The sequence below is a fragment of the Rhinoraja longicauda genome, chromosome 8 (assembly GCF_053455715.1).
Source record: "Rhinoraja longicauda isolate Sanriku21f chromosome 8, sRhiLon1.1, whole genome shotgun sequence".
NCBI lineage: Eukaryota > Metazoa > Chordata > Chondrichthyes > Rajiformes > Arhynchobatidae > Rhinoraja > Rhinoraja longicauda.
The window spans coordinates 45121038-45136268 of record NC_135960.1 but is presented as its reverse complement, the minus strand read 5'-3'; the positions used below and the strand labels follow the sequence as shown (position 1 = coordinate 45136268).

General features: G+C 42.1%; 1 protein-coding gene across 1 annotated transcript in view; it reads right to left on the bottom strand.

The window, feature by feature from the left end:
* Nucleotides 1-15231, bottom strand: part of fap (fibroblast activation protein, alpha) — a 70334-nt gene that overhangs the window by 49491 nt on the left and 5612 nt on the right. The window contains exons 3-5 of the mRNA XM_078404498.1: nt 6735-6830; nt 5048-5142; nt 796-870 (exon numbers count right to left, since the gene is read on the bottom strand). Coding sequence (XP_078260624.1) covers nt 796-870; nt 5048-5142; nt 6735-6830 — 266 coding nt within the window. The remainder of the gene's footprint in view (nt 1-795; nt 871-5047; nt 5143-6734; nt 6831-15231) is intronic.

The following is a 15231-nucleotide window of genomic DNA, read 5'->3' as shown; positions in this document are numbered from 1 at the left end:
CTTCAATAACTTTAAACCTTCTTGCGGTGCTAGCTCGAAGGGCCAAATGGCCTCCTCCTGCACCTATTTTCTATGTTTCTTCAGTCTAAAATAATGATGAAAGTTTTTAGTTGCACAGTTTCATTTGTCAGGATAGACTTTGAACCTAAATAATGCATAATGGTAGGGAATATAATATTTAATAAAATTAAAAGATACTCTGGGACTTTATTCCTTGGAGTGCAGGGTGCTGAGGGGTGATCATGAGGGGAATCATGAAGGGAATAGAAAGGTTGAATGCAAATACTCTTTTACCCAGTGTAGGGGAAATAGAACTAAAGGATGTAGGTTTAAGCTGAGAAGTGAGAGATTTAATAGGAACCTAAGGGGCAACTTTTTTCTCACCAAGGGTGGTGGGTATATGGAACGAGCTGCCAGAGGAGGCAGTTGAGGGAGGTACAATAACAACATTTAAAAGACACTTGGACAGGTACATGATTAGGAAAGATTTAAAAGTGATATGGGTCAATCGTGGGTAAATGGGACTAGCATAGATGGGGCATCTTGGTTGGCATGGATGAGTTGGGCAGAAGGGCTTATTTCCCGCTGTGAGACTCCTTGACTATTTATTGGGAATTTGAACCATCAATAAAGATACATGTCAGTGCTCACATGAACGGAATATGGGGTATTTGTTTCAATAAAATGTTTACCATTCTGGAGTCTGCAAGATTTGCAGGTGTTCCCACTGGAAGTGTTCAATGCTTTTGATTGTACTAAACCAATAATAAAGATCACATAAAATTGCCGCATTACCTTTGTGTGATTACTTTCCAGAAGTACATATTTTCGATCGGCTGAGAGAGCATAATTAACAGCGTAGACTTCCGCCTAGACATCAAAAACAATAGGTAAAGTTAAAACAAGATGACTAACATCAACATAAGGAACTGCAGATGATGGAACCCTGAGTAAAAGTCTGCAGGAGGGTCGCAACCCAAAACGTCACTTGATGAGATGAGAAAACATTTCTTCACACAGAGAATGGTGAGTCTGTGGAATTCTCTGTCACAGAAGGTAGTTGAGGCCAGTTCATTGGCTATATTTAAGAGGGAGTTAGATGTGGCCCTTTTTGCTAAAGGGATCAGGGGGTATGGAGAGAAGGCAGGTACAGGCTACTGAGCTGAATGATCAGCCATGATCATATTGAATGGCGGTGCAGGCTCGAAGGGCCGAATGGCCTACTCCTGCACCTATTTTCTATGTTTCTATGTTTCTATGACCATGTGGGAGAGTCTAGGACCAGAGGGCACAGCCTCAGAATAAAAGAATGTACTTTTAGAAAGGAGATGAGGAGGACTTTTTTTTTTACAATAAAGATCAACATACCGGATAAACAAGCCTTTTGGTCCACAATGTCTGTGCCAAGCATGATGCCAAGTTAAAACTAATCTCCTCTGCCTGCATGTGATCCATATCCCTCCGTTCCCTGCAAATCCACATGCTATCTAAAAGCCTCTTAAATGCAGATATCGTATCTGCCTCCACCACCACTCCTGGCAGCTGATTCCAGACGCCCACCATTCTCTATGTTAACAAAACTTGGCCCACACATCTCCTTTAAACTTTGCCCTCCTCACCTTAAAACTATGTCCTCTAGTCTTTAGCATTTCCATCCTGGGAGAAAAGGTTCTGACCATCATCTGTCTATGCCTCTCATAATTTTATATATTTCTATTGGGTCTCCCCTCGGACTCCGACGCTCCAGAGAAAATAATCCAAGTTTGTCCAATACCCTTTAACCATTCTGGTCATCCTCCTTTGCCCCTCTGCAAAGCCACCCCAGCTTCCCTGCCAGACCTACTGTCGCCACCGCCGGCCCACACAGCCTCCGCAGCCGCTTCCAGGCCGCACACACCGCCGACCCTTCCCTGCACTGCAGCCGCCCGTGGACTGCGACCATCGACTCCGTCGATCCTCTTCTCTCCCCCAGCTGCCAGGAAGCCGGGGCCATCAACTCACCTGGATTCCAGGCACGGTTCCTGCGACCGTCTGAAGAAGGGTTTCTACCCGGAACGTCACCTATCCATGTTCTCCAGAGGTACTGCCTGACTTGATGAGTTGCTCCAGCACTTTGTGTCCTTTTGTGTATTAACCAGTATCCAAAGTGGTTTGTCTCTAATACTTACACAATGATCCTTAATTCTTTCATTTCATTAATAATAAATAGCGGACAATCGGCAATAACAGACACCATAATGGTCTGTTATCATGAGGGTCTACTGTATACTGATCCTATTTTCCTGAACTTGATCCATAATGTTCCATTTTGGCAGATAAAGTGTTCATTTGGACACTTCTTAAGTGTAGTAAAAATCTCTCCCTCCATCAGACAGGTGGTTCCAGATCCTAACATCCTCAAACCCCCTCTCAGAGAAATGGCAGATGGAGTTAAATCCGAGCATGTTGCACTTTGGGAGGCCGAATGCAAGGGGAAAGGTACAGTTACTGGCATGAACTCTAACAGCATTGATGTGCGGAGGAATCTTGGGGTCCAAGTCCAAAGGTCCCTGAAAGTGGCAACACAAGTAGGTTGAGCGGTATGCTTGCTTTCATAGGGCTGGGAATATAAGAGTCAGGGAGTCACGATGCAGCTTCATAGAACTTGGGTGAGGCTGCATTTGGAGTATTATGTGCAGTTCTGGTCACCTCATCATAGGAAAGATGTGGAGGCTTTGGAAAAGATGCAGAGATGGTTTACCAGAATGCTGCCTGGATTAGAAGGTAATTTTACACAGAGAGTAGTTGGTGCCTGGAACATGCTGCCAGGGGTGGTGGTGGAGGCAGATACAACAGTGGCATTTGAGAGGTTGCTAGATAGTCACGTGGATATGCAGGGAATGGAGGGATATGGATCACGTGCAGGCAGTGGAGATTAGTTTAACTTGGCATCATGTTTGGTGCAGACATTGGTTGAAGGTCCTGTGCCTGAGCTGTATTGTTCAATCTTTTATGTTCCCTTTCAACATCTTATCTCTTGTCATAAGCTGATTATGTTTTTACACACTTCCACTATGGAAAAAACAAGGACCTGCAGATGCTGGTTTACAAAATAAGGACACAAAGTACTGGAGTAACTCAGCAGACAGCATCCCTGGCGAACATGGGTAGGACCCTTCTTCAGACTGGCAGTAATATTAGGTTTAAAATTATTATTGTCACATGTAGCGAGCTACAATGATAAGCTTTATTTTGCATGCTATCCAATCAAATCAGATAATAAATACTGAAATACAAATCAGGTCAAACTCGTACAATAGGTAGAGCAAAAGGGAAGATACAGAGTGCAGAATATAGTTCTCAGCATCGTAGTGCATCACTTCCAGAGACAAAGTCCAATATCCGCAATGGGGTAGAGGTGATATTCTATTTACCAGATCTTTGCGCTATTACTAAACCAGTTTGTGTCTCTCCGTAAGCAAATTAAACTGCAGGTGCTGGAATCTTGAAGGGAAAAAAACAAAGTGCTGGAGGAACTCAGCAGATCAGGCCATCTCTGTGGAGAAAAATGGATAGATTATGTTTCGGGTCAGGACCCTTCTTCAGCCTGATATAGGTTTAAGAGTGGTAGGAGGTGAGAGATTTAATAGGGACCCGAAGAGCAATTTCCTTACACAGAGGGTGGTAGGCATATGGAACAAGCTGCCAGAGAAGGTAGTTGAGGCAGATACTATCACATTTAAAAAAAACATTTGGACAGATACATGGATAGGAAAGGTTTAGAGGGATATGGTCCAAACAGAGTAGAGTAGATGGGGTAAGTTGGTCAGCATGGGCAAGTTGGGCCAAAGAGCCTGTTTCTACGCTGTATGACTCTAGGTTGGGTAGAAAATGATTTAAGCTGTAATAAATCAGGAGGTGGTGAAATGCTTGCTGTCCTTCATTTTTAACCAATGCTTCGAACATTAATTAATCCTTAAGCATTGCCAAACTACAACTGGCAAATTGGGCCAAAGGGCCCATTTCCCCGCTGTGTGACTCTATTATTGATGTCTTCTTTTCACAAATGCTGCCTGGCCCACTTAATTCCTCTAGCACTTTGAGGTTTGCTCTGTATCCCTCTGAAGTCTTCTCACAATCAGCCTACCTTTGTATCATCGGCCAATTTTGCAGTCACTTTGTGCCAAATATGAAAAGCTGAGACTCCAGCTCCAATTCTGGAGTCAAACCACACCTTGAATTAACCAGAAGCAGCCCCTCTTATGACTAGCCTCCATTTCCAATCATCCAATCTATTTTGAGAGCATCGACCCCATAAAAATCGAACACACAGACATGTGCCACAGACATGTACTATTTCAGGTCATTCGATGCCAAAATCGGTTTAGAAATGTGGAAACATAAATTTTCTCAGTGTCCACAGCAGGTCAAACGAGCACAGTAGAAAGGTCAAGGTGACTTTTGTACCTGGAGGTATAAAATGTAAAAGCTCTACAGTTATAAAACACTGGCCTGGCCTCAAACAGAGGTTTGTGCTCAGCAAACATCACTACATTATTAGAAGGACATGAAAGTGTTAGAGAGGCCCCCTAAAAAAGTCACACAAGGATGGTTCCTGTGACAGCATCAATATGTATGTAGAAATAACAAACTTCAGATGCTGGTTCTACAGGCTTGAAGAAGGGTCCCGCCCAAACAAGTCACCTATTTATGTTCTCCAGAGATGCTGCCTGACCTGCTGAGTTACTCCAGCACTTTATATCTATCTTTGGTACAAACCAACATCTGCCAACAATAGTTCCTTCCTATTGTGTTATAATAGTCACTGGTCTGCTGCATATAAACTAAAATTGTTTTGTTTAATTGGCCATTTTAACTCACTTTTTTTTCCCCCCAAGAATTACCCAGGTTTATTGATCATTGCCATAAGTTCATTTGCCGCACAGGTTTAGTTTAAATAACATGACAAACTTCACAGCAGACAGAAAAATACTGGTGCAAATCAATACATCTGTAAGCCCAACTATATATCACATAATTATACAAGTATGAAATAAAAAATACTTACAGAAGTGGTGTTGTGCAACAACACGAGTGATTCATTTGTTTCAACGTTGTTCAGAATAACGTTGTTGTATTTGGATCTATGTAAGTATTCAGACTCTGAAAGTATCAATGGGGCAAGAGAAATATTTTAAGTATCAATGTATTTGCATACATTTCAATAATGAGAAAATATTAAGGTAACCTTGGTGTGTTCTAGAAAAGGGACAAGGAAGGAGGATATCAGAACCAGATAAAAATATTAAGGTATCTGAAATCACCACTTGTAAAATTGATGGTTATCAGGAACTGCAAATGCTGGTTTACAAAAAGAAAAGGCAAAGTGCTGGAGTAAATCAACAGGTCAGGCAATAGAGGGAAGCACAGTGGTGCAGTGGTAGAGTTACTGTCTTACAGCACCAGAGACCCAGGTTTGATCCTGACTATGGTTGCTGTCTGTATGGAGTTTGTACGTTCTCCCTGTGACTGCGTGGGTTTTCCCTAATTTCCTCCCACATTCCAAAGACATGCAGAGTTATACATTAATTGGCCTCTGTAAATTGTCCCTTGTGTGTAGAATAGAACAGGGTGATCATTGGTTGGCGTGGACTTGGTGGGCCAAAGGGCCTGTTTCCACTTTGTGTCTCTAAACTAAAGGAAATCCAGAGGCTTTGGGAGAAACATAAGATTAACTGCAGTGCATTTTGAGGTGATACACACTGCAGCGGCTCCGTAACAATGGAGGAAAGAGTGAATGTTTTGGATAGTTGATGAGGGGCAATCAAATGTCAGATGATGATGATGATGTCTCTGAGAAGCGTCATCTGTCCATTTCCCTCCACAGATGCTGCCTGGCCCACTGTTCCTGCTGTACTTTTTGCTCAAGATTTCTTCATCTGTACTTCAGTGGATCGGGCAGCATACGTGGAGGGAATGTGTGACCGATACTTCTGGTCGGAACCCTTCAATCCAGAACATCGCCTGTGCATTCCATCCACAGATGCTGCCCAACCTTTTGAATTCCTCCAGCACCTCGTGCCGTGCAATAGGGACTGTTTCCACAACATTAGCTGCAACATGTTTGGAATAGATAGGGTGAACGCGGAGAGTCTTTTACCCAGGGTAGGGGAATCAAGCACCAGAGGACGTAGGTTTAGGTGACAGAGGCAAGTTAGAATAGGAACGCAAGGGGCACTGTGGTGAATGCATGGAACAAGCTGCAGAGGAAGTAGTTGAGGCAGGTTCTATAACAGCATTTAAAAGACACTTGGACAGATACATGGATAGGAAAGGCTTAGAGGGACATGGACCAAATGTGGGCAAATGGGATTAGTTTAGATGGAGCATCTTGGTTGGCCTGGATAAATTGCGCCATAAGCATTATTCCTATGCTGTATGACTATGTTATATCCTATTGATGGATAGTCCTATCCATGTTCTGCAGATTTACTGGCTGACCTGAGTTACTCCACCACTCGATGTGTTTTATGTTGTAAACCAGCATCTACAGTTCCTTTTTATTTAATCCGTTACTCTGGATAGGTGAAAGATTCAAAGTTAAATTTTCAAATAAACAATAACATGCCTATTTTGTCTCTTGTAATCTTCATCAATACAGCTCTATCATTGTTATTTTAAAAAAATGAACCCCTTTGACGATTTTAAAATCAGTGTTGTTATGGAGTGTGAAACAATGAAACAATAATCGTTACCTGATATCCACCAAATATAATATGATTTATATCTGTATGTTCCTCGGAAGAAGTCCAATAAAGTAAACGTTTGACGATCATCCTTTTCCTGGGTTCCTAAGTCAAAAATGGTAAAATACAAAATATCATTTATCAACTTAAATAGAATGTTGGCTAACTAACTTAGTATTTAATGCTTCTCAAATAAGATACATGACTTTTTTATAAAACTATGCATCAGAATGGCACCAAATGCCTTTGTAGCCATTGTCTCTGGAACAAGAATTGATATTAGAGCATATTTCAGTACAGCACAGACACAGCCCCTTTGGCCCACAGTGTCTGTGCTGAACATTATGCCAAGAACAACACTTTTACCTGCCTGCACATAATCCATATTCCTCCATTACAAGACTGGCAAAATCATCCTAATCCCAATGTGAAAGCTTTCCCCTATTTCATCTTTATCCTTTCCCATAACTGCAAAATCCAGCTGAATTTTGATTAGTGTTACAACAATCTTCCCTGTACATCTCCTTTAAACGTTGCCTCTCTCACCTTAAACCTATGTCCTCTAGTTCTTGACATTTCCACCCTGGGAAAAAGATTCTGACTGTCTACCATATCCACGCCTCATAATTGTATATGCATCTATAAAGTCGGCCCTCAACCTCCAATATTCTAGAAAAAACAATCCAAGTCTGTCCAATCTCGACCTGTAGCTAATATTCCCTAATCCAGACAGCTTTCTGGTAAACTTCTCTGCACCCTCGCAAAAGCCTCCACACCCTTTCTGTAATGGGGTGACCAGAACTGCACACAAGATCAGTGTCTCTCTTCTAACTTAAATTACACTGAAAGACACAAAGAACAATTTCCAGAGGCCAATTAACCTACAAACCGGCACGTCTTTGGAGAGTGGGAGAAAACCAGAGCAGTCATGGGGAGAACGTACAAACTCCATACGGACAACACCCAGAGTCGGGATCGAACACGGGTCTCTGGCTCTGTGAGGCAGCAACTCTACTGCTGCGCTACTGTGCCTCCCTTGACTAAATTCTTGACAGAAGGTGGCTCTGGAATTGTTGGCCCAGTAACAAGCAAAAAGAGTATGCGCAAATATTCTGCACATTGTTGTGCAGAGGAAGAAGATAATGGAAATTGAAGGCAAGAAAATATTTGTAAGTCACCATGGCAACTAACGTGTCGAAGGCTGAAGACTGAGATAAGAGGTGAACATCTGACACCACAGCTGGAAACATCAACGTTATAAAATACAGAAGTGAAAGTACCAAGATAAGAACTATATGGATTGCAAAATCTACCATTGGGAAGGTGCTCAGGGTTACAGAGATCTGTTTTGCTTATATCAAAGTCAGGGAGTCTTACAGCATGGAAACAGGCCCTTCGGCCCAATTTGCTCCCACTGACCAACATGCTTCAAAAGAGATCCTGTTTGCGACAAATGTTAGGAAGCGTTTATTTTCATTATTGGTGTACTTAAGCACTGTCATGCTATCAGTCAAGAAGGTAGATTCCTCCAGCTTAAGCTGCAGTTCTTTTTGCAGCAATGTGTCGATTCTGACAGCTAAGACTGTAGCTGCAAGCTCCATTCTGGGAATCGTCATTTGCTTCAATGGTGCCACTCTGGCCTTCCCCATTAAGAATGCAGCATGTACTTCATTGTTATCATTCTCCAGTCTCAGATATGAAGCAGTACCGGAACCACTTTCACTTGTGTCAGAAAAGTGATGCAGCTGTGCAAATTTGATTTGACCAAAGTTTGTAGGCTTCATTCACCAGTCCACTCTGAACTCCGAGATCTTCTAACCACTCTGTCCATCGCTGGGAGAAGATTTGCGTTATACTCTCATCCCATCCAAGTTTCTTCTTACAGAGATCCTGCTAAATTAACTTGGCTGGTAGTGTAAATGGTGCAAGAAATCCCAAAGGGTCGTAAACAGAACCAATCACAGACAGGATGCCCCATCTTATACATGGTCGATCCTGAATCGAGATTCTGAACTTGAACACATCTGTTTCAACGCACCAGTGCAATCCCAGTGCTCTCTCCATGGGCAGATTGTCTTTGTCCAAATCCAACTCCCGGGTCTCCTTGGCTCTGTTATCTAGTGGAATGGTTTCCAATACAGCACGGCTGTTGCTAATCCATTTCGATAGCATGAATCCTCCTTTGTTGCAGAGGGAAGTCAAATGTTTTACCATTTGAATCGCTTCTTGTTCCGTAGACATGGATTTTAAACAATCGTCCACATAGAAATTGCTCCTTACTGAGTTTGTCACTTCTTCAGAAAAATTAGCTTTATTGTCCTCAGCGGTTTTCCTCAATGAGAAGTTTGCACAACTTGGTGATGACACTGCTCCAAAGAGATGTACCTTCATCCGGTATTCAATAAGACCTTGTTGTGCATCACCATCCGGCCACCATAGGAATCGCAAGTAGTCAACATGTTTTTCCAATACCTTGACCTGATGAAACATTGCCTTGATATCCACCATCAAAGCTACCAGCTCTTGTCTGAATCTAATGAGAACTCCGATGAGTGAGTTTGTTAGGTCTGGACCCTGTAGCAGTTGACAGTTAAGTGATTTACCCTTGAAAACCGCAGCACAGTCGAAGACCACTCTTAATGTTCCTTTCTTTGAATGCTACACCCCATGGTGTGGGATATACCAAAGCTCTCCATCACTTCGATTCAGCTGGTCTTCTAGCACCCTTTCGGCATAACCGTTATCAATCATCTCTGTGAGGAAAGATGTATATTCATCATGACATTTCGTATTCTTGCCAAACTTGCGTTTCAGATTCTGAATGCGTTGTTCTGCAATGCAACGATTATTTGGCTGACTAACACTTTCTTGTTTAAAAGGTAAATCTAGGCAATAATGTCCTTCTATCATCTTTACTGAGTGATTCATAATTTCCAAAAAATTTACTTCTTCTCTGGACATTTCTTCTGATTCCTTGCTGGTTCTTTCATTGAAGTCGTGATTATATTGTTTGGTCAACAACTCCTCTAGATTTACAATTGATATTCGATTGACGGCAGCAGGAGTATAGTTATTCCTTTTCCTGCCTTTGTTGTTCCTTCTCAAGGAGCCATAGATAACCCATCCGAGTATGGTTCTCACAGCAAACGGTCCATCTCCTTGACTGGTAACAGCCTTTCTAGATTCTAATGCCTTCAAAGCATTCGTTCCGATAAGTAGGTCGATATCAGAATTTATTTTAGGTATCTTGACATCCTTCAAGTAAGGCCATTTTTCCAAGTCTTCTTGCTTAGGTATATTTGGATGAGAGACGGGCATACTCTCTTGTGTAAATACATCAGATATTTGTATAAAATTGTCTTCCTCCAGACTAGATATTTCCATACTTGTGATATGATAACTATCGTAGCATTTCTGACCATTCATGGTGTTCAAGAGAAGCTTAACCTTTTCTCCTATAACGTCCAGCCTTCTCATCAAGCTTTCTGTGCATAAGGTAGCTGAACTTCCACTGTCCTAAAATGCGGATATTTCCAACACTGTATTCCCCACGCTGCTCCTTACCTGTACTGGTAAGATGGAGAAAATACAGGTTTCTACCCCGGCCCCAATATGTGCATTTAACTGAGGTGAGGCAACAACATCGCTCGTAGCTGGCTTCTCATTTTGTTCCATTTGCTCCGGCTTCTCGTCCGTATTCCTCTGTTCAATGTGAAGCAATTCAGGAAGATCTTGTTTGCATATATTACAAGTTATCCGATTCCTGCAGTCTTTAACCATGTGTCCTTTCTTCAGATATCCATAACAGATTCCTTTCTCCTTCAAGAAGTCAATCTTTTCTTTATATTCCTTTTTCTTGAATTTTCGACACCATCTTATAGTGTGACCAACTTCATTACATGAAAAACAAAACCCTTGTGGTTTAACGGTAGATACATCCTTTTTCATTCCGTCCTTCATTTCTACGGGTATTATGGCAGCAGCAAAACTGCTTTCCTTAGGTCCTGATCTTCCCTTGGTTTTAGTAAAGGTAGAGCCTTTGACAGCTTCTGATTTAGGATCTTGAATATTCCCATAGCGTAGGTTTGACATTAACCGTACTTCTCTTTCCATGAAATTCACCAGGTCAGGAAGCATGGCCTCTCTATCGTCAACCTCCTGTATCAGACCTGCTTTATCTCTCCACTTTTCTCTAAGCCGATAGGGCAGTTTTAGATGATAGCCTTCATATCACTAACAACATTCATTTCTTCCATGTGGATGCTATTTCTCATTGAATTACAACAACCCCTAAGAAATATCGTGAACTCATGCAAAGCCTTCACATCTTCCGCCTTGATAACTGACCAAGCAAAGGCCTTTTTCATGTATGCGTTAGCAATCTTGTGTTTGTTACCAAAATGCTCTTCAAGCAACTCTCTTGCCATTTGATAACCCTAATCCGCAGACAAATGTCGACAACTCTTAACAAGCTGCTACGAATATCCGCTGTTGTATTGCTCCAGAAATCGTAAACGATCTCTGTGACTTGTAGTTTTCATTTCCACTCCTTCTTCAAACGCTACTATGAAAGTTTCATATTGTAAAGGATCACCATCATATTTAGGAATTTCCATTGGGGGTAAGGTGACAGAAAGATTTTGTTGAACCATGAGCTCGCTGAGTCTCATTTGATTCCTTACCAATTCATAGAATTCATTTTGAAATCCCTGGCTTAGTGCAGATCGATCCGAATAAATGTTGTCACGAGCCCCATAATCCGTTGTTTGTCTCTGGCTGGGTGCAAGGTAGCTGATGAACAGGCCTCTGAGAAGAGTACTGGGTTGGCTCTTTTCGAGCCTTAACAGACATCCCAAAGGTAGGTTGCTTCAGTCTAGTTTTGTCGGCCATCCACTTACTCAGTGCCAGTTTGGCATCACGAGACCAGACTGGCTCTGGCTGTGGGTTGACTTTAGCTGTTGTTTCCAGCTTAGTAGCTCCTTCTTGGATTAAGGAACTCTTCTTCTGAGACACTCTCGAGCTGCATTTTGATCTTTGGCCTTCCAGTATGTTCCTCCTTGCCCCAGCAGCTGCCAGCTTTGTGGCTATTTACAACTGTTCCTTCTCTCTCTTCAGCTGTTCTGCTTGTCTTTCAGTCTCTCTCTTCAGCTGTTCTGCTTGTCTTTTCAGCTGTTCCTCTTGTCTCTCAGTCTCTCTCTTCAGCTGTTCTTATTGTTCCTCAATCTCATATTTTGTCTCCAAGGCGGCAGCTTCTAGCGAGAGAGCAGCCATCTCAGCTTCAGCTTCCATTTGAGCAGTTGAACTGGCTACAGAACCAGATTTACGTCTAGATCTTCGCGTTGATATGTTTGAAACACTATCCTGAGGTATAATTTCTTCTTCCACTTCAATACCTTGTTGCACCGCACCTTCTACTGTAGAGTGCAATGTTTGAGCGATGGCTTCAGATAACCACTTCTCCGCGTCAGCCGTGGAAGCCGTCCAGCGAATGCAGCGCCGGAGACTCAGGTTCGATCCTGACTACGGGTGCTGCACTGTAAGGAGTTTGTACGTTCTCCCCGTGACCTGCGTGGGTTTTCTCCGAGATCTTCGGTTTCCTCCCACACTCCAAAGACGTACAGGTATGTAGGTTAATTGGCTGGGTAAATGTAAAAATTGTCCCTAGTGGGTGTAGGATAGTGTTAATGTACGGGGATCGCTGGGCGGCACGGACTTGGTGGGCCGAAAAGGCCTGTTTCCGGCTGTATATATATGATATGATATGATGAAACCATCAAAAAATTCCACCCTCTCTTGGAACCACTGAGTGTGCCATTCGAGTTGCTCCTTTGGTAGTTGTATACACAGTATTGAGTGTTGGTTTTCTCCAACCTCATCCAGATTAGATTGTACAATGTTCGCATTTTCATCTGATTCCATTAGTTCCTTCAGATATTCAATTAATTTGATGACCTGCTTCCACAACTTGTCTCTCTCCTTCTGGCATCTTTCCAGATAGGCTGCTTGCCCTTTTTCCAAAAGTTGAATGTCTCTTTTCTCATATCTTCTTGATTTTTGTTCCGCATTTCCCTCCTGTGGCGGTTCTTCATACTTACCTGATGGAAGATCCATGATGAATTGGTGCTTATCGCTATGTTCCAGAAACACCAGAAGAAATCAAAACAGAATGAGTATTTTTTCAAAACACATGATTAATTCCAAGGCTGAAAGTCTTCGACCAGTACTTATGGTAAACAATTGCTAGCTGAGCACCTTATCTTGTAGAAGTTCACAACATTGTTAATTTTCAAGGTGGTTGATTCTACTGCACCACGAGGTTCTTGGTTGATGGGAAGGATACTGGAGATCATGCCAGACGTTAAAGGTTTTGTGCGTACTGTACGACTTCAAACTAAGGACAACATCTTGGTAAGACCAATAACCAAGATATGTCTGCTTCTTGAAGGTGAAGCAGATTGAAGAATTGCTAAAGAAGTTTGAATGCCAACATATAATGCATATTACTTTTGCTTTTGATAAATATTAAGCTTTTATAGCTCCTTTTAATATCTATTGGTAATTGCTTCGTTATATACGCAGAACAATTAGGGGCTGGTGTGTAGGAGCCATTTACGCTTAATTTAGCTACTGGCATTGTATTATGGCTATGTTTAATATTTCTAGTTTCTGTCTTTTTTTGCATGCTTGTGGGTGTGATTTGATACGTAATGGGGAGTGTCCACATGGGAGGAGGCTAGCGTAGTGACAGAGATTGTGGGTCAGTTTAGTCGGAGGATGGAGAGAATATAGTTTTTTACCACGCTCACGTCTGCCACACTCACGTCTGCCACACTCGCACCAGCCACACTCACAAGGACCACACGGTAACGACTACACGATTTTTACTGTATTGTTTGAAGAAGAAACAGTTGATAAGAATGAAAAGTTATGAATTACTCTTTTGATTTGTGCTACTTTAATAAAGACCAATTAATCAAGAAACAGCGTTTGGAAGATTCGTTTTTGTTATCTCAGAGTGCGGTTTGTGCGTAAGCTATACCTCCATTCCATCCCCGAGCAGTAATGGCTATCGAAGTTGGACTTTGAGAAGGTATAGAAACTGCCATTACACACACAACATTGGTACTTTACAGACACAGAATGATAGCAAAGGCTGCATTTCAATACAAAACCAAAAGCAGACCGGTCGGTAACAATGGCATGAATCACAGTGACGGATGCAATGGAAGCTAGTCACAAGAGGTGCAGCATCAACATAAAAGGGCAAAATGTTGTGATCCCCAGAAAAAAAACATACATCCTCAACAAAAATTCATAAGCCATGGGAGCAGAATAAGGCCATTCGGCCCATCAAGTCCACTCCACCATTCAATCATGGCTGATCTATCTTTCCCTCGTAATCCCATTCTCCTTCCAGCAATTACAGACCAGGTGCCATCAAATGGTCATCGTAGTTAACCATTAGTTTAAATCCCAAGTAATTATAGAAAATGATTCACAAGAACATAACATATAACAGCAGGATTACGGCTCTTGTCCCTTGAACCTACCCCATCATACATCAAGATTATGGACTACAGCTGTTTTTTATGTCTGTAATATACATACATGAAAGAGCAGCGACACAAATAGAGAGAGTGGTAAAAAAGGCATATGGAATGCTTGCCTACATCGACCAGGATATTGAGTATAAGAGTCAGGAAGTCATGATGCACCTTAAAGGGTTTAGTTCAGCTGCATTTGGAGTATTGAGTGCAGTTCTGGTCACCCCAATACAGAACGGCTTTGGAATGGATGCAGAGGAGGTTCACCACGATGATGGCCTTGATTTGGGGGTATTATGGGGGGGGACAGCAGTGGAGTTTCTGTCTTACTGGTCCAGGGACCCGGGTTCGATCCTGACTCCACGTGCTGTCTATACAGAGTTTGCATGTTCTCTCTGTGATCGCATGGGTTTTCTCCTGGTGCTCCAGTTTCCTTCCACATCCCGAAGACATTCAGGTCTGTAGGTTAATTCACTTCTATAAATTGTCCCTAGTGTGTAGGATAGAAGTAGTGTTTGCTGGCCGGCGCAGACGCGGTGGGCCAAAGTGCCTGTTTCTGCTCTGTACCTCGAAAGAAAACTAAAACTACAAGGAAGGCTTTGTGTGCTGTTTGACTTTATAACTTCTCAGACTCCAAGGTAATTTCTAAATACTGGAGAGGATCAAAGTTACAGTGAGAGTTGATAGCTGTTTTAAGGAAATTAAATGCTGCCTAAAGTAGAGCAGAGCAGGGTTGTGGTAGGTAACGTGTCGCAATGGATTAAGATTACAATTACATTTGAGATAAAGGAGAGGGAAATACCACGGGTGTCAACAGATCTTTAAACATGAAACAATCAGTGAAAGTTGATGATAATTATGTGATCAATAAACTTTTTGATTGAAACATGCCGTAGCAATTAAGCACTAACCCAAGATTGCTCAAGATTTTAGGGGATTTCAAAACTCAAAATTGTCATGAC